The sequence below is a fragment of the Pelodiscus sinensis genome, chromosome 9, assembly GCF_052426305.1.
Source record: "Pelodiscus sinensis isolate ZL-2025 chromosome 9, ASM5242630v1, whole genome shotgun sequence".
In the NCBI taxonomy this organism is placed as follows: domain Eukaryota; kingdom Metazoa; phylum Chordata; order Testudines; family Trionychidae; genus Pelodiscus; species Pelodiscus sinensis.
The window spans coordinates 13797599-13823001 of record NC_143060.1 but is presented as its reverse complement, the minus strand read 5'-3'; the positions used below and the strand labels follow the sequence as shown (position 1 = coordinate 13823001).

At 48.0% G+C, this 25403-nt stretch overlaps 2 protein-coding genes across 2 annotated transcripts in view; both read left to right on the top strand.

Moving 5' to 3' along the window:
* MROH7 (maestro heat like repeat family member 7) overlaps positions 1–7258 on the top strand; it is a 37827-nt gene extending 30569 nt beyond the window's left edge. The window contains exons 17-22 of the mRNA XM_075936041.2: positions 808–969; positions 1829–1984; positions 2244–2366; positions 2518–2620; positions 3354–3416; positions 6439–7258. Coding sequence (XP_075792156.2) covers positions 808–969; positions 1829–1984; positions 2244–2366; positions 2518–2620; positions 3354–3416; positions 6439–6674 — 843 coding nt within the window. The 3' untranslated portion in view covers positions 6675–7258. The remainder of the gene's footprint in view (positions 1–807; positions 970–1828; positions 1985–2243; positions 2367–2517; positions 2621–3353; positions 3417–6438) is intronic.
* A 220-nt stretch (positions 7259–7478) lies between these two features.
* TTC4 (tetratricopeptide repeat domain 4) lies at positions 7479–20975 on the top strand. Its single transcript, XM_075936043.2, has 10 exons — positions 7479–7636; positions 11853–11970; positions 12235–12396; positions 13333–13410; positions 14018–14142; positions 15045–15131; positions 15267–15481; positions 17706–17787; positions 19112–19194; positions 20253–20975. Exons 1-10 carry the CDS (start codon positions 7526–7528, stop codon positions 20353–20355), a joined length of 1164 nt encoding a protein of 387 aa, XP_075792158.1. The 5' UTR covers positions 7479–7525; the 3' UTR covers positions 20356–20975.
* The last annotated feature ends 4428 nt before the right edge of the window (positions 20976–25403 follow it).

Here is a 25403-nt window from a genome sequence, read left to right as displayed (position 1 = left end):
AGCATATGTTTTACTGGGTATCTAACACTGCATACTAGAGACAGGGTAAGAAATACATTTCTACATTGATGGATAAAATGCAATCTCAGAGCTGTTTATGTTATAGCAGTGGGTTCCAGCCTGTGGTCCACAGACCCTTGGGGATCCGTGCACTGTGTCTAAGGGAAAACCACTGGAATGGGTTGTTGTGAACTTAGAATAGCGGTTTTCAACCTATGTTCTATGTTTGACTTCCAAAGCGGTCTGCACCTCCATTCAAAATTTTTAGGGAACCACAAATGATAAAAAATTGAAAACCACTGGATTATAGTAAAGAGGACTAGGGTTATACATAATCTTGTGTCTTTTACAACTTTAAATTGTCTATTTATGGCTACTATGGTGCCTAATCATGCCCTAACTCATTTATTTGAATTGTGATGGCAGAAATGAGGCATTTCATTAGCAATGAAATAAACACAAAAGGGAAAACACCTTCATGACAGCTTTGTTTCAAAATCTTTTTTATTGTTTGCCTCTTCTCTCCACACGTAGTGAGCCAAGAAAAGCCACATACATAACTCTAACCAAGAACTGAATTAGGGGAGGAGAAATAATGTGTCATAGGATGTAATGTACAGGGAATGAGGCATGAATTCCATTGAAAGTCCTTTTTAAACTAAACTTGCCCTTTTCTTTGGGGTTTTTTCAGTGTTTGGAAAAATTCTCAGAAAATGAATTTGTCACATTGGTTGTTTTCTTCTTAAACTGAAAGAATCCTTGGTGAGGCAGTGTGGGGTAGTTACTGCATCAGCTTCTTCTGTGCAGGAGATAAAGGACCAGGTACCAGTCATGATAAACAGCTTGTGTGGCGTGGACGGGAGGCTGGTTGTGGAAGCTCTTGCTGATGTCAAGAAGATTTTCAGAGGCCTGGATGGAGCAAGTTATGTTGGCTGCATCATCGGTACCCTTAAGCCCCTCTTTGATGATGTAAGACAACAGTGTGTGTGATAGGGATGAGGGAAGGGGTGTGAAGTAGCATCTCTGCTGCAAACAAGCAGTCGTTCGTATCAAATAATGGAAGAAAAACAATAATACTTTTCCTGGGTTTATACCCTTCATTCTTACTCCTGCCCTACTAGATGATTTATGCCTGTCCCAGCACAGTGGACCCTGCCCTCCAGGACTAGGAGACACAGCTTATGCTGTGGCCATGTCTAGCAAGTTAGGCTTCTCCTGTAGCATGTGGTATGCAACACACATGCCTCAGCTGTTCATGTTGTACGTGGCACATTCAGTTACACTACTCGTTCTGTGCAACCTAATATGTTGCAGAATTGAAAGAAGAGCAGGTCCAGCTCTTATCACATATACTGACCTGTGAGGTACTGAGTGCTCTCAACTGCTGTTGATAAATTCAGGAGGAGGTGAGTGGACTCAGAAGCAGGGCCTATACCTGTATATAATTCATTGTAGTACATCACCAACACCATGTTGTACAGCTTTCCCTTAGCAAAAGGAGAGTCTGTGTGATGCATTATGGGAAATGTAGTCCAACTGGGGATCTTGGCCCATGGAGGAGAATAGGAAGACAAGGTGCAAAGCACAACTCCTATGAATTACAATTCCCATTTTCTACTGAAATCCTTTGGCTAACACATTTCAATTAAAACCCCAAATTTTCCACTGAAAGCAGGCTCTTCTTGCAAGAAAATTGTTTAAATCAAAAGCCTTGATGAGGACTATAAAGCAGTATAAACACTGAAGTAAATTCCTAACCAAGAGGAGTACAACTGTACACTAACAAGCCCCCTTTCTTCCTGACTTCCTCTGTTTGTGTGTGTCTCAGGAGAGAGTGAGTGTACGTTCTGCTGCTATTTCCTTGTTTGGAAAAATAATTAAGAAGATGAAGAAGAGTCAGGTGCTTATGAAAGAAGAGGAAATCTTGGACAGCTTGATCCCATTACTTCTACACCTGCAAGAGGGCAACCCTGATGTGGCTGAGGCAAGTTCCTACAGTCATTTATCTCTAGGCCTGAATCACCAGTATCCTCAAACATCTCATTCTCCAGCTCCACCCTCTAATGTGGGATCTTTTCCTAATCTATCTACTCTAATGTGTTTTCTTCCGGGGGAAAAAAAACTTGGAGCTTCCCTATCACTCTGTGAAAAAGAAATGCCAAGAGATTCATTCTCATTGCAAGTTTAACAGTTGGAACATGCTGCCAGTTCTCCAACTGTGAGAACTCCATCCTGTCTTGTAGAAATGTAAGAATGCATTGGATGAATGTTCTCGACTTCTGGAATGGAGATTACCTAAACAAGTGGACAACAGAAAGGGCTGGCACAACCATCAGGAAGGCGTGGATGAAATCTGCCACTACTTTGTAAGTGATCTCTGGGTTCATTGTTAGAACTGTGTGTTGATTTGATAGAGGGAGGATTTGCAAAGAGTAAGATCCCTGTGTGGGAAGGGTAATGAGGGGTTGTGTAGGGCCATCATTTAAGCTTTCATTTTGTTCATTATTGATGTCTCAGGTGAAAAAACATCAGGAAAATGTCCAAAGGTTATTGTTCCAAAGTCAGCGCTACCTCAGCAGCACACAGCCTTCTATACGAAGGGCCGCAGCCATGTTCATAGGTAAATACAGAAGAATTTGCATGTCTTTAGCAAATCCTATAGAAGCACCTTTTTGATCTTTTGTGCTATTCCCTATAGGAGTGTACGTTAATTGCTTTTTTGCCAGATACCCTGATTCCTCAATCTTCTGGGACAGGGACAGTCAAATATTTTTTGTCAAGATCCAAATTTCTTGGTCATGGTGGAGCCAAGGTACAGACTCCAGTGAAAATAAATAATAATAATAATTAATAATGAACCCAACAATGAGAATCATAGGTATATAAAAAGAGATCGGGGTCCATTTGGAAGTGTTGGGTTATCTAGATTTAGCCCCTGGTCTGCTTATGGACTATCCCTGTTCAAGAATTTAGTATTGGGTGCAATACAAAAATAGGAGAAATTCCTGGATTTTATGTTCATATCAAAATACTCTAATGGCTCATCAAAAACAAATCCTATTGGAATCTCCAAAATGCCCCTAGCTACTCCTATAGGAATTTCTCTACAGGAATGTATGTCATCTTCTTGAAAGCCAGCCTCTCACTATAGCCATAATCCAAAGCTCATTGGAGTCAGTGGAAAGACTCCTGTTCACTTCAGTGAGGTTTTTCATCAAGTTCTATCTCCTTAGCTTCTCCATCTCCAGATTTAGGAACTTGTCCAAATACCTGAGGGCATCCTTGTGTGAAAGACAAAAACTATGAAGGTTCGGAGAGTAATGGGAATTCCCTGCTTTTAATGGCATGTTCAGGGTTCCTGGTTATGCACATGGACAACATGATGAGCATGAAAGATTTGGATCTCATAAATAATGGTAAGTAAAGACCTCATGTTTAAATTTCTATGACCGTGGATGAGTATTTGTGTGTTTGTGTCTGAGGAGGCACTAGGATTTCTATACACTTTTGTCCAAGGATCCATATAAATCAGTGGGCCTCCGGTCCGAGGGCCCACGTGTGGCTCGTGTCACCTACAAGATGTTTTGTTTACCACTGCCCATGGACAGGGTTGCTGGTTTTCATTTGTGTAGTTTTTTCCTACTGATATTACAAAAGTGATATGCACTTAAAGCAAGAGCACATGACGTGAGGTGCATGCTGATTGCACACAACATTGTGTTCTCCCTCTGCATCCAATCAAAGTGCTACTACGGTTCAATCAGCACATCCTATAAATTCTAGGTTCACAAACGCAGTTAGCAACATTATCGTATCCCAGGAGACTGTCTTGGTTACAACAATCTTGCAGCCTACTGAATTGAAAAAGGGCCACTCATGCGGCCCACTCACTAGCCTAGGTTGCCCCTCAATGGTATAAATAATATCGATAATAGTTTGAATTTATACCTCTTGTCGCTCTATGCTTTATTCTTGGTGGCACCTCCAATAGCATGTGTTTGACTACCATTTCTATCTACAATGATTATTCTCAAATTGACCTTAGACATATCTCCCAAGGTAAAATCTCTTCTTGCACACATTCTTCAACATCTTGTACAGGATGGCTCATCATTTGTTCAAGCTCAGTTTGACTAGAACTAAACTCTTCTCTCTGAAAGCTTCTCTAGTACTCTCTTTTTCCAATTTTGTAGGAAACACCACCATCCTTGTCAACCAGACCTGTAACCTTGAGTCATCTCTTTATCCTCTCCAACATCCACACTATGACAAAAATAGATTTTCACTTCTTCCATCACACTTCAGAACTCTCCTTTTTCCTTTCTGCTCTGATAGCAAAATCACTTGCCCACTTCCTAATCAGCTCCCAGCCTCTGTGGCGGATATAGAACAGGGCAAACGGGGCCCCGTGCTCCAGACAGCCCCGCGCATGCGCCATGGTGCCGCCGCGCATGCGCCATGGTGCCGCCGCGCATGCGCCATGGTGTCACTGCGCATGCGCCATGGTGTCACTGCGCATGCGCCATGGTGTCACTGCGCATGCGCCGTGGCAAAGGGGGGGCCCCGCGGAATTATGCTGCCCGGGGCCCCGCAGAACGGTCATCTGCCCCTGCCCAGCCTGATAACAGCAAACTCTTTCTGTCTGGTCCCCTACATACTGTTTATTCCCCCTCCAATCCATCCAAAATCCTGGACCAAAACCATCTCTTTGTTATGACTATATCATCCCTTTTCTTAGAATGCCTACACTAGCTCCCTTCATCTCCCATATCAAGTTCAAGCTCTTTAAAAAGCATTGCATCTGTCAGCCCCAAACTGTATGTGATTTGACCTCCATTCATGCGCAGTATCCACTACTGTGCCACTGTCCTCAGCTTGGATGCTTTTTTTTTAAATTCTCCCATTAGTGCCTTTATATGTTCTTCCATGCTGCCCTTATGCATGGAACAACCTCCCTTAACCAGTTTGCCACACCACCACCAACTTCTAATTTCCTCCTCTAAATTTGCTTCTTCCATGTTCCCTATGAGAAGTGAATTAATGTAACAAACTCCTTGGAATAACTGTCTTGATATTTTTATCCCTTGCATCAGAGTGGCATCTGAGCATTCATAGACATGTCCATGTCTCATGGAATTAATGTGAGATCTTATTAATGTAGCCGATGTCCAAGCTCTTTCCCTCTCCATGCTTACTCCCCTTTTATTATACTCATTGTATCTAGGGATGTTAAATATCAGTTAATTGAATGTCCATTAACTTCATGAATTCTTATCGGTTAGTCAATTATTCTATAGTCTCTGGGGACAGGGCCAACAGCCAGTGTGCTCTGGCCACACTCTCAAGGAGACCCCTGCCACTCTGCGCAGCTGCTTTTGTAGGAGAGGCAGTAGCACAGGGTGCGAGGCGGGAGCTGGTTCTTGAGGGGAGCCAGTTTAACTAGCTCCCCTCACAGACTGGCTGCCTGTTGCCCTGCCTGCACTGCTGCCTCTAGTACAGAGGGAGCAGTGCAGGGTAGCAGCAGCCCCTGTCCAGGAGGGGGCTGAGCCCCCAGACCCAGTGTGAGCCGGAACTGAGCCAGGCTGCTTGCCTGCTTGGTTCCTAATACACTTTAAATGCAGAGCCACAGCAGGGATAGATCCCAGACCTGGCATGAGCCAGGAATGAGTTGGGCTGCTGGCCAGCCTGCTAAAATATTTACTGGTGGGGGAAGGGGAAATGCATGTAGTCTACTCTATAGCATTAACTTACAAGCTTTTGTTCATCGGTTAATCGATTAATTCACTACACTATTACATTCCTAGTTGTGTCATGTCTGAACTTATGCCTGAATCCTGCAAGTTGTTTCTTATAACCTGACCACTGGGCTCATGCAGAATTCCATTGTTTTCAATGAAGCTCCATGCAGGTGTAAGCATCTGTCCCGGTGGAACAATTTGCAGTATTGAGGACTTATGTCACAATTTCTTCAAGACCTTGATAGTGCCTTGACTAGTTTCTGTGAGGCACCCAACACACAGGCACAGTGGCGGCCTGTGAGTATAGGCAGACTCGGCGGTCTCCTAGGGTGCTGCCTTCAACGGGGCACCCAGGGCGCCCGATGATTACGTCACGGACATTGACAGCTGAGACAGGGGCGCCAATCGCATGTTCCGCCTGGGGCGCCAGCTGCCGCAGCTGGCCTCAGGCCACTCCTGCACAGGCATCAAGCATAACAAAGTCCTGTCAGGCAAGTACCTGTCCTTTATGATAGTGTTCCATGGGTATGTCTCATGGGTAGGAGGATGCTGAGTGGAGGATGTTACAGATGCCATAGATGAGGGGAAGTGCAGAAGAGGGCTCTATGAATGGTATTTCAGAGTATGCAAAAAGCCTGGATATTAATGGGTTTTCTGACAGTTCTATAGTTTCTGATTAATATTTTCTTTTTTGTTTCAGCTCTCAAAGGCTTGATACATGACCCTGAAGCATCTGTATGTATATTTGCTGCTCAGGCACATGAACGAGTCCTGGCAGTTTACAGGAAATTAAAGTACGGCCCGGTTGAGCAACACAAAGTTAATAGTGAGTCTGCTGAGAAACACAAAAGCCTCTCAAACACCTCCACTACCCAAAGCACCTCATCCAGGCTGTTAAATGCCCTTAACCTCTGGAAATTAACTACCAAGCGGTAACAACTGGCTCAAAAAGAAAGACAGGGCTTATGCCCTACTGAGCCCCATACAGGGACAGTTAGACTCCGATGATTATTTTTCTTAACTTGGGCTGCCTGCTTTGTTTCCAACCAGAAGGAAAATCAAAGGGATTCTGGAAAGGTCATTAACACGCAAAAGAAAGTCAACTAACCATCGGCAATAAAGAACTCTGGGAGTTTATTGGGACCAAACCCTGCCACGCAATCTTGACTTCTTTTTTGAAGCAGAATGATTTGTGGGTGGGGTGTTGACCACATATTATAGCTGGATGTTAGTGCCAGGTGCCTGCCTCCAAGGCCACGACTGTGGGCTCTTTCCTCACTGAGCTATCTGCTCCCCATGAGCTGAGTGTGTGTCTGACCCACACCATGGATGGGGTGGTTTCTCCCCCACCGCCGACAGGGTGGAGCTGTTCCGGGGGAGGAGGCTTTGGGCAGTTTTTGGCCCTGACTCTGTGCATTTGTTTCCCCTCCGCTTTTCCATATTGCTTGCTGTGATAGTCCCTCTTTGCTCCTGTCCCTGGGGCTGCAGGGGGGCCTTGCTTGCGGGGAGAAGAGGGGCTGTCCCCTGTCCCCGGGGGGAAGGGGGGGATTTGGGTGAGGGGAGAGAGGGCTGCGGGCCCGCTGCCCCCAGGCGGTGGGGCAGCGCGGCCCCTGGCTAGTTATGGCTGGGGAGGGGAAGCTGTCCCTGGGTTTGGGGGGGTGGCGGGACCTGACGCGTGGGGGGAGCAGGAGCGATGCCTGCGCTCGGGCGGTGCCGCGGCGTGGCCAGGCCCAGCGGAAGCGGCGCTGGGGCGGGGCGGGGCGGGCGGAAGAGCCGGGCGGGAGCCGATGGAGGCGGCCGCGGGGCAGGCGGAGGAGGCCGAGCCGGGCTCCTGCTTCCTCGACAGATTCCGCACCGAGCGCTACGAGGGGGCCTTCAGCGCGGGCAGCTGGGAGCAGGTGCGGGGCCCGCAGACGGGGCTTGCTGCCAGCAGTGGGGGGGGGGGCGGTGGGCTTAGGGGGCGGGGGCTTGCTGCCAGCGGGGGCGGTGGGCTTGGGGGGCGGGGGCTTGCTGCCAGCAATGGGGGAGGGGCGGTGGGCTTGGGGGGCGGGGGCTTGCTGCCAGCAGTGGGGGGAGGGGCGGTGGGCTTGGGGGGCGGGGGCTTGCTGCCAGCAGTGGGGGGAGGGGCGGTGGGGTTAGGGGGCGGGGGCTTGCTGCCAGCAGTGGGGGAGGGGCGGTGGGCTTGGGGGGCGGGGGCTTGCCAGCAGTGGGGGGAGGGGCGGTGGGGTTAGGGGGAGGGGCGGTGGGGTTAGGGGGCGGGGGCTTGCCAGCAGTGGGGGGAGGGGCGGTGGGGTTAGGGGGCGGGGGCTTGCTGCCAGCAGTGGGGGAGGGGCGGTGGGCTTAGGGGGCGGGGGCTTGCTGCCAGCAGTGGGGGGAGGGCGGTGGGCTTAGGGGGCGGGGGCTTGCTGCCAGCGGTGGGGGGAGGGCGGTGGGCTTAGGGGGCGGGGGCTTGCTGCCAGCGGTGGGGGGAGGGCGGTGGGCTTAGGGGGCGGGGGCTTGCTGCCAGCGGTGGGGGGAGGGCGGTGGGCTTAGGGGGCGGGGGCTTGCTGCCAGCGGTGGGGGGAGGGCGGTGGGCTTAGGGGGCGGGGGCTTGCTGCCAGCGGTGGGGGGAGGGCGGTGGGCTTAGGGGGCGGGGGCTTGCTGCCAGCGGTGGGGGGAGGGCGGTGGGCTTAGGGGGCGGGGGCTTGCTGCCAGCGGTGGGGGGAGGGCGGTGGGCTTAGGGGGCGGGGGCTTGCTGCCAGCGGTGGGGGGAGGGCGGTGGGGTTAGGGGGCGGGGGCTTGCTGCCAGCGGTGGGGGGAGGGCGGTGGGGTTAGGGGGCGGGGGCTTGCTGCCAGCGGTGGGGGGAGGGCGGTGGGCTTAGGGGGCGGGGGCTTGCTGCCAGCGGTGGGGGGAGGGCGGTGGGCTTAGGGGGCGGGGGCTTGCTGCCAGCGGTGGGGGGAGGGCGGTTGGGTTAGGGGGCGGGGGCTTGCTGCCAGCGGTGGGGGGAGGGCGGTGGGCTTAGGGGGCGGGGGCTTGCTGCCAGCGGTGGGGGGAGGGCGGTTGGGTTAGGGGGCAGGGGCTTGCTGCCAGCGGTGGGGGGAGGGCGGTGGGCTTGGGGGGCGGGGGCTTGCTGCCAGCGGTGGGGGGAGGGCGGTGGGCTTAGGGGGCGGGGGCTTGCTGCCAGCGGTGGGGGGAGGGCGGTGGGCTTAGGGGGCGGGGGCTTGCTGCCAGCGGTGGGGGGAGGGCGGTGGGCTTAGGGGGCGGGGGCTTGCTGCCAGCGGTGGGGGGAGGGCGGTGGGCTTAGGGGGCGGGGGCTTGCTGCCAGCGGTGGGGGGAGGGCGGTGGGCTTAGGGGGCGGGGGCTTGCTGCCAGCGGTGGGGGGAGGGCGGTGGGCTTAGGGGGCGGGGGCTTGCTGCCAGCGGTGGGGGGAGGGCGGTTGGGTTAGGGGGCGGGGGCTTGCTGCCAGCGGTGGGGGGAGGGCGGTGGGCTTAGGGGGCGGGGGCTTGCTGCCAGCGGTGGGGGGAGGGCGGTGGGCTTAGGGGGCGGGGGCTTGCTGCCAGCGGTGGGGGGAGGGCGGTGGGCTTAGGGGGCGGGGGCTTGCTGCCAGCGGTGGGGGGAGGGCGGTTGGGTTAGGGGGCGGGGGCTTGCTGCCAGCGGTGGGGGGAGGGCGGTGGGCTTAGGGGGCGGGGGCTTGCTGCCAGCGGTGGGGGGAGGGCGGTTGGGTTAGGGGGCGGGGGCTTGCTGCCAGCGGTGGGGGGAGGGCGGTGGGCTTAGGGGGCGGGGGCTTGCTGCCAGCGGTGGGGGGAGGGCGGTGGGCTTAGGGGGCGGGGGCTTGCTGCCAGCGGTGGGGGGAGGGCGGTGGGCTTAGGGGGCGGGGGCTTGCTGCCAGCGGTGGGGGGAGGGCGGTGGGCTTAGGGGGCGGGGGCTTGCTGCCAGCGGTGGGGGGAGGGCGGTGGGCTTAGGGGGCGGGGGCTTGCTGCCAGCGGTGGGGGGAGGGCGGTGGGGTTAGGGGGCGGGGGCTTGCTGCCAGCGGTGGGGGGAGGGCGGTGGGCTTAGGGGGCGGGGGCTTGCTGCCAGCGGTGGGGGGAGGGCGGTGGGGTTAGGGGGCGGGGGCTTGCTGCCAGCGGTGGGGGGAGGGCGGTGGGCTTAGGGGGCGGGGGCTTGCTGCCAGCGGTGGGGGGAGGGCGGTGGGGTTAGGGGGCGGGGGCTTGCTGCCAGCGGTGGGGGGAGGGCGGTGGGGTTAGGGGGCGGGGGCTTGCTGCCAGCGGTGGGGGGAGGGCGGTGGGCTTAGGGGGCGGGGGCTTGCTGCCAGCGGTGGGGGGAGGGCGGTGGGCTTAGGGGGCGGGGGCTTGCTGCCAGCGGTGGGGGGAGGGCGGTGGGCTTAGGGGGCGGGGGCTTGCTGCCAGCGGTGGGGGGAGGGCGGTGGGCTTAGGGGGCGGGGGCTTGCTGCCAGCGGTGGGGGGAGGGCGGTGGGCTTAGGGGGCGGGGGCTTGCTGCCAGCGGTGGGGGGAGGGCGGTGGGCTTAGGGGGCGGGGGCTTGCTGCCAGCGGTGGGGGGAGGGCGGTGGGCTTAGGGGGCGGGGGCTTGCTGCCAGCGGTGGGGGGAGGGCGGTGGGCTTAGGGGGCGGGGGCTTGCTGCCAGCGGTGGGGGGAGGGCGGTGGGCTTAGGGGGCGGGGGCTTGCTGCCAGCGGTGGGGGGAGGGCGGTGGGCTTAGGGGGCGGGGGCTTGCTGCCAGCGGTGGGGGGAGGGCGGTGGGCTTAGGGGGCGGGGGCTTGCTGCCAGCGGTGGGGGAGGGGCGGTGGGCTTAGGGGGCGGGGGCTTGCTGCCAGCGGTGGGGGAGGGGCGGTGGGCTTAGGGGGCGGGGGCTTGCTGCCAGCAATGGGGGAGACGGTGGGGACTAGGGGGCGGGGGCTTGCTGCCAGTAGTGGGGGGAGGGCAGTGGGCTTAGGGGGCGGGGGCTTGCTGCCAGCAGTGGGGGAAGGGCAGTGGGCTTAGGGGGTGGGGGCTTGCTGCCAGCAATGGGGGAGACGGTGGGGACTAGGGGGCGGGAGCTTGCTGCCAGCAGTGGGGGGAGGGCAGTGGGCTTAGGGGGCGGGGGCTTGCTGCCAGCAGTGGGGGGAGGGCAGTGGGCTTAGGGGGCTTGCTGCCAGCAGTGGGGGAGGGGCGGTGGGGTTAGGGGGCGGGGGCTTGCTGCCAGCAATGGGGGAGACGGTGGGGACTAAGGGGCGGGGGCTTGCTGCCAGCAATGGGGGGAGGGGCTTGCTGCCAGCAATGGGGGAGGCGGTGGGGGGTAGAGGACAGGGGCTTATTGCCAGCAATGGGGGGAGGGGTGGTGGGGGTTGGGGACAAGGGCTTGCTGCCAGCAGTGGGGGGAGGGGCGGTGGGGTTGGGGGGCGGGGGCTTGCTGCCAGCAGTGGGGGGGCGGTGAGGTTAGGGGGTGGGGGCTTGCTTCCAGCAATGGGGGGAGGGGTGGTGGGGGTTAGAGGACAGGGGCTTGCTGCCAGCAATGGGGTGGAGGGACCATCCCTGGAGATGGGATGTGTGTTGGGGGGCTGGGGCCTGGGACACAGAGATGGGGAAGCAACGTGGTGGGAGGAAGTGTGAAAGGTTGGAGCTCTGTGTTTGTAGGGTGCCCTGCCTGGGTTGTGTGTGTGTGTTTGGGGGGGGGAGTATCTCCTGTGTTTACATAGCAGCTGTGGTGAGTCTGACAGAGCTGGGGGCAGGGGCATGAGCCTGACCATGAGTGCAGCTATCAGATGGCGCATAAAGGGGCTCTCCCCTCACAAGGAGGCAGTGATGGCACCAAAACATGTGCCTAATACTAGCGTAATCCCAGCACAAGAGATTGTAAAACCCCTCTGTTGTGGGATATGAAATGTCCCATTGCATTGCTGAGAGAGAAACTCCTCTTTCCTTCCAAGGGATCACAAATGAGGGGCTCTTACTCCCAAAGAGATGTGGGTGAGCTTCTTCCACACCTTTGTTGTAGTACAGGCCACCTGTGCCCTCACCGAGTTGATGTGCGGGATGAGAGTATTTTGCGAGACTGTATTAATAAGGGCATAATGATTTCCAAAAGGTGGACTTAATTTCAGTTGTATGATTGTCTTTTCCACCCTGGCCACTATTAATAGGAATTTGACAAGATCCCCTTGTTTATGAAGCAATCCCCTGCTGAAATTGATCCTGAACAGAATCCTGATTTGGCTTGCCTTCAGTCAATTATTTTTGATGAGGATCGATCTCCTGAAGGTACTTCATAATTTCATGGAAATTTAAATTTCTGCTTTCACACCAATCTGGTACTGTGGTACTGCTCTTTGGGATTATTTTTGGGATTTGAGGATTTAGTTGTTTGTAGGTGGGTGTGGTGGGCTCTAGACCTCTGCTTTTCTGGAAATGGGGATTGGGTATATAAGGGGTGTTTGCACTTTGTAGGCATGCTAAACTCATAGGGGTTGACCTGTTGTTTGCCTTGCACAATGAAAGGTGGTTTTGTTTTTTCTGTTTCTTCAGAGCAAGCGAACACCTATAAGAATGAGGGGAATGAATATTTCAAGGAAAAGAACTACAAGAAAGCTGTTATCTCATATACTGAAGGGTTAAAAAAGAAATGCAGTGACCAAGACTTGAATGCTGTGCTTTATACTAACCGTGCTGCAGCACAGTTTTATCTGGGTAATAGACTATGTCCTATGTTGCATTTTACGTCTAGTCTAGATTCTGTGTAACCAAAAATGACCAAGTTGTTTTTCCTATTTATGGTACGTGCTTTAACTGTTACAAACTTTTAAAAGATTTTAAGATAATCAAGAACTTAGATAAGGTGGGCAAGATAATATATTTTAGTTGACCAGCTTCTCTTGGTGAAACAGAGAAGCTTTTTAGTTACACAGAGCTCTTCCTCAGGGCTGGGAAAGATACTTGAGTGTCACCACTAAATACAAGGTTGAACAGATGGTTTAATAGAAGGGACCAATCAAGGTGAAGTGGCCCTGTGGCTGTAACTCTCTCTGCAGGTGGTCAAACCTTGGAGCTTCTGTTTCACATATTGCTAAATTTAAGACTTGTGTGTGAAGCAAAGTGTTTTGGGGAGGAATCAGTGAGAAGCAAACAGGCTGGTGCTGGTCTTCTTTGGGCTAATTCTTAGAGCTGCTTTGATGCAAATCCTGACTTGGCATTCACACTGTAAAAGCTGGGTCAGGATTAGATGCAAGAGAAGGATGCTGATAAAACTCTGGGTCTATAATGAAAAGATAAGGAAACAGAAAATTATACATGTGCATCAGATTTTGGATAGATCTGTGTATTCTTAAAGGTCCCATTGAGATCCCTGTAACAAAACAAGGAAGTCATAAATATTGAGAACAATCTGTTATGTTAAAAGTAGCAGTTTGTGCATTGTGTATCCTAGCACATGTTATCCATCCTTCACTTTTCTGGGCACTAGATTTACCCCAATCATTTATTTCTGTTGTCATTAATGTGCAGCCTCCATTGTACCCATAATGTAGTCATAGACCATGCATTATGCTATGGATAACCCTAATGATTCCTCTTGCCCTCAAATCTACTTGGATTGTAGAAGTTGTTTGTGTGCTTTGCTTTATATAGGTAACTACCGTTCTGCTCTCAATGATGTGATTGCAGCAAGAAAGCTGAGACCCAACCATCTCAAAGCAATAATAAGAGGTAAGGTTTTAAAAATAAATGACTAGTATGCCAGTATTTGAAGTTGAAAGATAAGTTAAAAATATCAAACCCAGACCACTTTATTTTGCAACACTATATTGTGTGCAAAGAGTGTTTTACTCTGTGTATAACAACACAATGATCAAGGATGTTTAAGTTAAGTACTTAAAAGCCAAGGCTTCAAAATGCTGTGTAAGGATAATTTGTTGCAATACTGTTCTTAGGGGTAGACTATCAGATTTTTAAAAATTTCAGAGGGGTAGCTGTGTTAGTCTGTAACTTATAAAAATATATTTCATCAAAGGATTAAAAAAAAACCCCCAAGGTTTTTTTAAGTTTGTTTCCATTTTATAATACATTTTATTTATCTTCCTTAAATAGCCTATAGCCTGTAATGCTATTCTCTGTCTGAAAGGAAATCAGTTACTTAGGTGCTTTATCTTTCTTGGCGTACACAGGAGGGAAGAAATCCCTTCCTGACTCCTGAAGCAGAAGCTTTCAACATCACAGACATACTAGAAAGGATCCATGAGGACAGACTACTCTTTGTATTAACAGATTTATATACTGGTCATATGTCAGAATTTTTGCAATCTAATTCTTTCAGGAGCTTTGTGTCATTTGGAGTTAAAGAATTTCCCAGAAGCAGTGGCATGGTGTGAGGAGGGTCTGAGGATAGATTCAAAGGAGAAAAATCTTGTGGAAATGAGAGCCAAAGCTGACAGATTAAAGGTAAAAACTAAACCAAAATCTTAACCATGGCACTCTAGAATTTACCAGACCAGATCAGACCATCAATCTAGTATCCCCAGCTCCTGTTTGGGAAGCACTTTGGGATCCTGAGAAGGCACTTTATAAATGCTAATTGTCATTTTTCCAGAGGGCACTACAGTCTCTGTTTAGCAGGATCTAAAGATCAGGGAGGATGGATTGAATGTCCTAATGGTCTCTTCCAGGCTTTAAGTTTTAAATATTAGTCTTGTCCAAATTTAGTGCCTCCAGTTTTACAGCTAGTGGAGTCAGCATCACTGTAGTAAGGGACATAGTTCCATAGTGGAGACCAAACTGCTTATTATGGCTTGGTAGAGAAAGCAAGACCTCTTAAATCATAACGGACATAAGTTAGCCAAGTATTCCCTCCTATTTTTACAGAATGAAAATGCTTCTTCCCATACCTGAAATGTATAGTCTGCTGGTTAGAGCAAAGGCTTACGTCCCCAGAGCCCGGGTTTCATTTCTGTCTCTCACTGACCAACCATTGTGTGATCTTGAGCATGGAGTTATTTCTTGAGCATCATTTCACTTCCTTTAAGCATCTGTTAAATAGCGATAACAATATTGCCTCACTCACAGGGGACGTCGAGGATTTAATTAATGGTTGTAGAGAGCTCTGAGCTTGGAAGATTTTATATAAGGACAAAGTACGAGTAAAATACTTTAAAAAACAGTCACTTGGCATTTCCATGAAATGGAATTGAATGTGATTTCTGGACATGTCACTGTAAAGAGATACAGGGAGAGGAACCATAATTTTTCTGGTGACCCAAATTGATTTTGCAGTTTTTCAGTAAAATAGAGTAATGAGGGATGTTGACTAACTTCACGATTGTGATGCAAACTTGTCTTGCGTGCAGCGAGCTGAACAGCGGGACATAAGGAAAGCACAACTGAAGGAGAAAAAGGAACAGTCTCAAAAGGAGGCCTTACTTGCTGCTATAAAGGTATGTGCTTAAGAGGTGTGTAGGGTTCTCTCTCAAAAATTGTCATTTGGAAAAATTGCTCTCCATATGTAGATAGTCAAGTGGCTAATCTTTGATTTGTAGATGATGTTCTCAAATTGATTTTTTTCAATGTAGGAAAGGAACATCAAGCTGTTTCTAGAGGCCTCTAAGGAGGAAGATGAAATATCACATGGTCTGGGTGAGATGTCCTTAAATGGACTGAGTTCTGACAGTGCAGTTGGCACAAAAGTCTGCTTAGATGATAATGGCAAAGTAAACTGGCCTGTACTCTTCCTGTATCCTGAATATGGGCAAACGGATTTCATCTCAGCTTTTCACGAGGACTCCAGGTGATTTCTGCTTAACGCAAAGTAATGATTACATCAGATATTCTGTTTCATTGAAGAAATAGCACCAAACTTCCGAATGTGTTCAAGGTAGTTCAGGGCCAAAATATAGATTTTTATGAGTTGAGTGTGGAATATCTAATGATAGTGATATAAAGAAGACAGGTTATCTCAAGCATGTATCAATGAAAGCTTTATACCACATCTTTTACAAGAGAATTAATCAGGACTGTTTTTTGAAGTCCCCAGGTGCCGTATTTTCCGGCGTATAAGGCGACTGGGCGTATAAGACGACCCCCTAATTTTCTAGTTAAAACATAGGTTTTCGCCTATACTCGCCGTATAAGACTACCTCCCCTTAAGAGGCCAACCGGCAGCGCCCCAGCTGCTCTGCCCCAGGGTCCACAACAAAAGCCTGGTCTGCTGGGGGGGGGGGCGCACTAGCTGGGCCCCCCCCCCTCCCCAGCAGACCAGGGACACGGGGAGCAAAGCCACAGCGGCAGCGGGACCCCGCCGCTGCTTCGGCTTTGCTCCCGGTGCCCCTGGTCTGCTAGGGACCGTCTCCAGCAGACCAGGGACACCGGGAGCAAAGCCGCGGCCACGGTGGGGTGCCGCACTTCTGAGGCGGGGTGCCAGAGCAAAGCCTCAGAAGCGCTGCACCCCGCCGCCGCTTCGGCTTTGCTCCCGGTGCCCCTGGTCTGCTGGGGACCATCTCCAGCAGACCAGGGACACTGGGAGCAAAGCCTCTGAGGACGCCGGCAGCGGGACAGCTGCGGCGCGTCTGGGATGTCCCACTGCCGGCTTCCCCCGCGGCTTTGCTCCGCGTCTTCCTGGTCTGCAGACCAGAGAGACGCAGAGCAGCTTTTCTCGCCCCAGAGTACATGGGCGGCGGGACCGCGAGGTCCCGTAGTCCGTGTCCTCCGGGGCGAGAAAAGCCCCGTTCGTACCTGCAAGTCGGGGACTACCTGTATGTTTATACCCGGCGTATAAGACGACCCCCGATTTTTGGGGGATGTTTTTTAGTATAAAAAGTCGTCTTATACGCCGGAAAATATGGTACAAAGGTTTCAGAGAAAGAAGTTAAAATTATAAAACATTTCCAAAAATGACTGAAAATAGCTCTTAGATATCTAGTAGTATTCTGTTAACTCCAGGCTAGAAGCAAGTGCTGTATCACATAGGAAAGGAGGAAGTCCCCTTCCCTTGGTGTGAGCTTTAGGCCACGTCTATACTAGAACCAGAAGATCAGCTTAAGGTACACAACTCCAGCTACATGAATAACATAACTGGAGTCGACATACTTTAAGCTGAGTGTGGTGCTGTCTTCACAGTTGGAGGTCGATGGAAGCAAATGCTCCCCTTTGCTTTCCTTACTCCTCATGACTGTGAGGAGTACCAGAACCATACTGGAGGCACCCTCAGCATTTGATTTAGCGGATCTTTTTTAGACCTGCTAAAATGAACAGCAGAAGATCAATCTCTGCAAGTGGAGACATGGCCTCAGCTTCTAGCCCTGCAGGGTTACAAGTTAATTGACTTGACATTCATAACACTTTTATGGTGGCATGTGTATTAAGCAAACATAATATTAATGAATTATTTTTGTTCTGAATTGCAATGTTGATGGGTAAGGAAGGGATTTTAACATTGTCCTACATTGTTGGAAAACAAGAGCATTGTGCTGTGTACAAGATGCAAGGAAGTGAAAATGATTCCTACAAATCAGAGCAGTTTCACTGTGTAAGATGACCAAAGTGTAAAAAGTAAACAGGCAGCATAAATAATGACACGTAAATTAGATTTTGAAAAGGGTTTTTTGTGTGTGTGCACGCGCATGCGCTAATTTATAGCTTTGTTAGTAATTTAGAAAGGGGAAAATCAATTTTGAATTAATATACATGTATCTCGGCAGTATCCCTTAAAACTCTAAAATCAAATTAAATGCTTACTTTCTGCTGCTGTGAAAGTTGTTAATGAAAATATGTGTTTAAAGCAAAGTCTAAACTTTGACATGTGAAGAGTATGTTTGTGAAATTAACATTTGTCTTGAACCTATTGATTATGATTAACCTGCTTTCTCCTGTAATCTTTGCCATCATTCATATGAAATATAAGAATTAGAGCAGTTGAACTAGTAGATTTATTAGCATGGATTATAGTACTGTATTTATTGAATGCTGTATAATGTTGTGACTAGGATCATAGCAAGATCTACCTTGGCTTTTAGATTTATTGATCATTTACTGGTGATGTTTGCTGAGTTACCACCTTGGGATTTGGAAAGAAAATATCATCCTGGCAACCTAGAGGTAGAAAATGTGTCCTTTTTTCTATTTTGTATTTAAGATGTACATTTTAATTGATTTCTCATAAGCAGCTTACTAAGTATACAAAATATATATGTAACATTTTTGCTTAGCATGCTTTCATGTGAAATAAGGTTGAGGATGGTACATTCATTCAGACATTTCCAGGTTAGGAAGCTTCCTAAATTTATTGTAGTTGTTAGAAGTACACAAAGTTGTTTAAATTAAGAAAGTGAAAATTTCTTTCTCTCTCTCTCTCTCTCTCTCTCTCTCTCTCTCTCACACTCAGTTTGGATTTATATTTTTATTATGAGGTATTTTATTGCTTCGATTCCCATATATGTAATGGTCAAGAATTACACTTGTAGGTTGTTAACTTAATAACTTTTTAATCCATACTTTAGTGAAAAATGTTCAAAATAATGTGTACACTAATACATAGTAGAAAAGCACAGGAATGATTGTTAGAAATAAGTAGCCTAGATCTGAGTTAGATGCTATTTTGTATGGAGTCTTGATGAGAGTAACCATTTAGATAAATAATTTAATTAGGTTGTGACTTCTCACATACGTTTTCAGAATGTGTCAACGTGAATTACACGCTTACAGGTATGTGGGATTATTTCCCACTGCAGTATCCTATCTCAAGGCAGCAGTCTTTTCCTAAAGCATGACAAGTCCTCAGGCACTATTTTATCAGGTGAAAACTGCCAACAGGAAGCATATGCAATCTAAGGGGCCTTAAATATGTTGGGACAAGTTTTGTTTTAGACCTAGCTGTAGTAATAATGATTCTTAAACAGAATAGGCTAAATGTATCGATTGGATAACTATAATGAAGTTACACAGGGATAAATTTAGCCAGTTTTTAAAAAGTGTTCCCAAGTTTTTTATTCCCATAACCCCATCACTTCATTGACAAGCAGAGTACTTCACGTTCTTAGTGCAACTGTTGTTTGGCTGGAGACAGTCTTATGCAAGGGCAGTCATAACAAGTGAAAAAGATACTGGTTTATATAACGAAAGTCATGGAGATAGTAAAGAAATAAAAGCCTGCATCTCTACAAAACCAGCTGTTGACAGGTTTCTACGTCTCTGGTTTTTTTCCCTTCCCCCAAGGTCTTTCTATTCCCTTTTCAGTATATGAAGCTTTAAGAGTCCTTACTAGTACCCTCGTTTTAGAGACTAGAAGACATATATGCAGATCCTCTGTTACCTAACCATGTGTGTGATCGTGGTGAATCTGTCAGCAGACTTTAAGCTAGTGTTCCTGGTACCTCTGGCTTGCCCACAGGTGTATCTTAAATATTCACCTTATTTTATCCAGCTTTATTTTGAAGATGAAGCAAGAGAGGAAATGTACCAGCTGAACACACAAAACACATTGCTACAAGTGCTGCAGCACCAAAGGTGAGAGAGTGGCCTGGAATAGCATTTTATTTGTTCATCTGTCATGTGAGAAGTACAGTCACGCTCACTGTGTAAAATTCAGGTGCCTCCTGTGTAGGGTTAAATGGCTTTTTTAATAACAAATCACACTTCCCAGTCTGACTTTTGGAATCCATAAGGAGGGAAGGTCTAAACTACATGAGAAGGAGATCACCTAGCTTTTTGGTCTGCATCCATAATGTGTGTTTTTGAAAGAGAAGAAACAGCATAAAATTACCTCTGTGCCACTTTATTTAACACCTCAGTGGGCTACATGAAAATTGCACTGTCTTTGCTCTGTTGTTTTCGCTCACACCCACATGGATATTAATGCCGTTTCCAAACACTTTGTTAAAAAAAATCAAGAGCGTAGACCTCGGGGACTGAGAGTATTGAAGGGATCAGGTGTCTGGCGCTGACAACCCAGTGTGCCTGTGAGATCTAGAACACCCCATGCTGATTTAAAAAAAAAAATCTGAATTTAGCTGCAAAGAAGTTGAGAGGCTGACCTAACCCCAGTGTACAATAAAAAAAATCGCATGTGACTTTAGATTTAAAAAGAAGCTAGGTTCTATATATGGGGAGAAGGAATATTGTGCTGCTTGTATTACTGAGTCAGCATACCACTTTTTTACAGCTAGAGATCTTGCTGCAAAGTCATCAATAAAATCTCAGACAAGGATTTTTCTTTTCAGGACTGTATCTTAGCTATCATTCCATACAACTCAGCAGCATGCATAATCCGTGCCAGTTATTGCAGCTTTAAATTGGCAGGATAGATGGGATGTTCAGGGTGATAATACTATCTTAATTGTAATTAGAAAAGTTGTGGGGAGAGGAATTGAGTCATAAAACACTCTCCCCATATGTGCACAGACATTGATGGAACAGGTGCTGCTAATTCAGCAAAAAAAAAATCTTGTCATCAGCCCTTATGAAGCCAATTTTTTTAATTGTTGAAGTGGGTCCAGGGCTTTCAGTCTATATAATATTGGGGTAGAAATGAAGATGATTAATGGCTTTTTTGTGTTTTTTTGCAGATACTTTGTAAAGGCTGGGACTCCTACATTTTTTGTTTTAGTAAAGCATTCTCCTTTCTCTAAGAATTACTTTTTTGGCAAGAAGGTTCATCGACTAAAATGAGCAGGACATGCATGCACAAAAAGGGATATGAGAAACCCTCACCATCAGCTGTATTGTTCCTATACACAAATAGGAATAATCAGTCTTCTACCTGTATATTTTAATATTTTTTTCTAGTGCAATCAAACGTAACCATTATTGGACCTTTTTTTCTTCCAATTCTTGCACATGCAGAACACCCCCTGAAACAAATTGGATAGAGTGAAGTTTGATATGTTTTCCCCAAATATACAAATGTATAGTAGTCTTGCTGAAATAGACTACTGTTCCATTAAAGCCTGTGCAGTATATACATGGTAGCTGTGCGTATGTACCACTGATCACTTTTCACTGTCCTTGCACTGTGGAGAGAGAGGGAATTCCTTTGCAGCACTGACCACCCGCGCTGAGTTTGAAATCAGTGGAACTGGGATATTCTCTAGTAGCACTGGATGATTCTCTGCTCCTGGCCAGTGGATTAATGCGGTCAGATCAATACAGCAGCAAGTTCACTCACTAATGCACTGTGCTATTAAACAGAGGAATGCAAAGTTCTTTAAGAGCGAAAATTTTACTGACCCTTTGCTACCCTTTCTTATTGTCTGGTGCAGATGACAAATAAAAAAGTTTATTGTAAATAGGTTAGTGTCTAGTGACTTAAGCAGGATCATTTTCCTTACTGTGTTCCTGAACGGGCATCTGTGCAGATACACCCAAGGAAACAACAAACAGTAGTTTGAAGTGAGGGAACACCCTTCTCTGTCTCACTTACTGGTAATCATCACCTATGGCTGGCATCAAGTTATTTGTCATTCTACAGTAGCAGAATGCTATAGCCTGCACATTTAAAAAAAATTTTAAGTGGTTCTGAGCTAGAGATCTCTGGTCTCCCCACTTCCAGAGCTACAGTGATCAATAGCAAGTGGAAAGACATACTTCATTTATAGTCAAACTAACACATCAGCCATTAAAATCAATTCAGCTTCTTTTAGAAGCAAATATAACTTTTATCAAAAAGAATCTAGGCTACCTTAAAAGGACTGTCAAGATGTTGTAATTTCTCACATCAAAGGTGGATTTTGCTTCCTGTCAAGTGTGATGGGCCATTTTGTACTCGTGTCCATTTATTGAGATACAGTGTAAAGTTAGGGTTTAATCCAAAATTAGGTATTTAGTCAAGAGACCCTGTTTGCCCATTCAGGAAAAACAACCAACCAACCTTTTTGCTTTTCTGTACTGAAGTGCACCCACTGGAGACATTCTAACTGGGTAGCTTGATTAAATAAACGTTCCACTTCCAAAGATACCTGTAAAAGTAATCAAGCATGCTGGCTATATGTCAGGCATCTGTTCTTATAGAAGGGATCAGCAACCTGTCTGCCGAACACAAGATCGCAGAACATTTGGAAGCTTCCTTGATTCTTCCCTTTAGAAGTCTTTGGCCAGTTGCCTATTTAGCCTTCTCCCGTTCTGGTCCCATGGCAGCTGTGTGACAAACCATTTTCAGCACCTTTTGGTGTGGTGTGAGAGGTTCTGTTTCACTGTTCCCTCTCATTTTTTCCATCCATGGGCAGAATAATTTTTGTTACGTGTGCTGTGAATGTGCACCACCAGTAGAAACACAAGTTGATAGCTGTGGGCACTCTGCTAATCAGCTGGTTGGTAATCCCACTGGTATCAAGAGCCAACACAGCAAATGCAATTTCCAGCATAAAGATGTGTGAGAGTTAAGGTAGTGTGGCAGTGTGGTGTAATGCGTAGGCCACTAGCTAACAGTCAAAAGGAAATTCTCTTCCTAGTGCTTTCACTGATCTGTGAGACCATAAATAAGTCACTTCACTGCTCCGGGCCTCATGTCCTCCCACGCTTTGGCTTCGCTAGTTGGACTTACTGTAAGCACTTCTATTCCACACCACCACATAGATAGTTATACCATGTGTAGTACAATGGGACTCCAATTTCAGCACCAGCTTTGTGACACACAACATAGAAGAACAAAGATTAAACTGCCATATAGCAGATGATAAAAGTGACCCTGCTCCATATCCCTCAGAAGGCTGAAAGGAACAGCACTTTCCCTAAGGTTGGGGGCTCAGCATGGCTACGTCTAGACTGCAAGCCTCTTTCGAAAAAGAGCAACTAGATTACAACCAGTATTTTCGAAAAAGCAAGCCACTTTTTCGAAAGAGAACATCCAGACTAAAAAAACACAGTTTGCATTATATAGCGCTTTTTTTTGAAAGAGCACTTTCGAAAAAAGGCGTTCTTCCTCATAAAACGAGATTTTCTGCGGTCGAAAAAACTGCCGCATTCTTTTGATTCTCTTTCGAAAGAGCACGGCAGCAGTCTGGACGCAGAGAAAGTTTTTTTGGAAAAAAGGCCACTTTTTTCGAAAAAAAACCCTGTAGTCTAGACACACCCCGTATGCTAGCATGGTACATAAAGAGACAAAGAGGTTCACTGTCAGCCAGTCAGCATTTTTATCCCAGGGTCAGCACAGGGAGAGGCCACCTGGCTTATTAAGCTGCTGTTGCTGTCTTCTCCCTGGTCACAAAGCCCAGGAATGTGACTGTGACCTCTTTATATTAAATAAGGCAAATCTCATCACTGCTACAATACAGGCTTGCTGTAAAAAGACTTTTCTCTAGGAGCTGAGCGAAGTTTTCTGTTTGGTTTTTGTTTTGATTTTACGCCTCAGAGGCTATTAAATCCCTGCTGGAGTGCCTGAAAGAATTAAGTAAAACAGCTTGGTTAACGCTGGGCCCAAGACACACAGTTGGGAGCTGGAGTGGCTGTGCCACCTTGTTAATCTTGGGTCTAATTAATTTGAGAGAGAAACTTCATTAGGACAGCTCACTGGGCTAGCAACAGTCCAACATGCTGTCACACATGGGCAATTGGCGTTCAGGTCTGGAGGAAGTAACCGTCTGGGTCAGGTAGAGAAAGAACATGTGCCACCTTTGGGCAGAGGATGCATGTCCCGGCTAGAGAGCTATTAGCCTGCTTCATGCACTTGAAAGACTATTGTGCCACCCTCTTACTCTTACAACTCTCGTTTAAAAATTAAAAGCTCTAGCCTTTAGGTTGCAAAGATCATCCAGTTATGAGGTAAACAGGATGAGGTTTAATAAAGAGAAATGCAAAGTGCTCCACTTAGGAAGGAACAATCAGTTCCATACATACAAGATGGGAAGCGACTGTCTAGGAAGGAGCATGGCAGAAAGGGATCTAGGGGTCATAGTGGACCACAAGTTGAATATGAGTCAACAGTGTGATGCTGTTGCAAAAAAAGCAAATATGATTCTAGGTTGTATCAACAGGTAAGCAAAACTCGTGAAGTCATTCTGCCGCTCTACTCTGCACTAGTTAGGCCTCAGCTGGAGTACTGTGTCCAGTTCTGGGCGCCACATTTCAAGAAAGATGTGGAGAAATTGGAAAGGGTACAGAGAAGAGCGACAAGAATGATTAAAGGTCTAGAGAACATGACCTATGAAGCCAGGCTTCATGAACTGGGCTTGTTTAGTTTGGAAAAAAGAAGATTAAGGGGGGACATGATAGCGGTTTTCAAATATCTAAAAGGGTGTCACAAGGAGGAAGGCGAAAATTTGTTCCTCTTGGTTTCTGAGGACAGGACAAGGAGTAATGGGCTTAAAGTGCAGCAGGGGAGGTTTAGATTGGACATTAGGAAAAAATTCCTAACTGTCAGGGTGGTCAAATATTGGAATAAATTGCCAAGGGAGGTGGTGGAATCTCCCTCTCTGGAGATATTTAAGAACAGGTTAGATAGACATCTGTCAGGGATGGTGTAGACGGAGCTTGATCCTGCCTTGAGGGCGGGGGGCTGGACTCGATGACCTCTCGAGGTCCCTTCCAGTCCTATTATTCTATGATTCTATGATTCTATGAACAAGTGACCTGTTCACTGTTAACATAGAAACAAGAGCCCTTTACCAGGTCTGGGCTGTCCCTAGTTTCAATGAAATGTTGACTCTGGAGTCTAATGATAACATACAACATGGATCATTTTAGTAGGGATGTGAGCAACTAGTTGAGTAGTCAACTACCCGGTTTGCCTAGGCTTATCAGGTAGTTAAGTCACGACTCACTCCCCTCCTGCTGCTTCTGTTCTGCTCCCAACTCAGAATATCTGAATGTTTCTTCTAAAATATAGGATGTTAAGTCGTGGTTAATAAGATAATTGAGTATTCTATCAACTACTTGATTAGTCGATAAGGGGGTAAGCTCCCAGAACTGGCATGAGCCAGCACTGCTCAGTCCCAGCTTGCATCACCCATGGGCGGTTACCCCGTTATCAACTAATCGAGCAGTCAATGGAATACTCAATTAGCTTATTAATCGCTACTTAACATCCCTACGTGTAATTTAGAAGAAACATTCAGCTGCTCTGATTTTGGGGCAGTGCTTTGACAGAGTATCACCACTGCATGGAGCCCTGAGCTGACCCCCGGCAAGTTACAAAGTGTAAACCAGTGGTCCCCAACCTTTTGGGGCTGTCCAGAGCCGGGGCCACACATGCGCTGGGCACCTGGGGCTGACACCGCACATGCACCGCGTGCCCGGGTCAGGGCCGGCCCTGATCACTCAGCGGGCGCCATGGCACCTGCGGGCACTGTGTTGGGGACCACTGGTGTAAACAATAAAAAACAGCAAGAAACAGCCAGACCCACTCCAGGGTTGCATTGGTAATGGTTATTGCTCAGGTAAAACTTTGAAAAAGTCACTTTTTCTTGGTAAAAGCAGCATCTGATTTTAAAAAATCAAGCTACAGCAAATAAACAGCTTCTATAGGCTAAAGGTGAACAGACGAGTGTGGGTTTGTATTTACCGTGCCAAGACCTGACCTGCGGCAGGCCCTCTGGACTGGTTTTCCTTGTAACCATTGGAATTAGCCCTACCCCCGACAGAAGAGGGGAAAAACCGATGGTCTTTACGTGGCTGGAGGCATGAATGATGTACCCAAGTGTAGCACAGGGAACAGCAAATGTCATGGGGCTGGACACTCTCTTGCACAAGAAAACTCTGATGGCCATTTTAGCCAGAGGGCTTTC

What these genes read in the sequence shown, in the direction of transcription:
- TTC4 (XM_075936043.2), top strand. Translation starts at nt 7,526, where the DNA reads ATGGAGGCGGCCGCGGGGCAGGCGGAGGAGGCCGAGCCGGGCTCCTGC. An exon ending in TGAGGATCGATCTCCTGAAG is followed by an intron (nt 11,971 to 12,234) that starts GTACTTCATAAT and finishes CTGTTTCTTCAG; the next exon opens with AGCAAGCGAACACCTATAAG. An exon ending in GCTTTTCACGAGGACTCCAG is followed by an intron (nt 15,482 to 17,705) that starts GTGATTTCTGCT and finishes CTTGGCTTTTAG; the next exon opens with ATTTATTGATCATTTACTGG.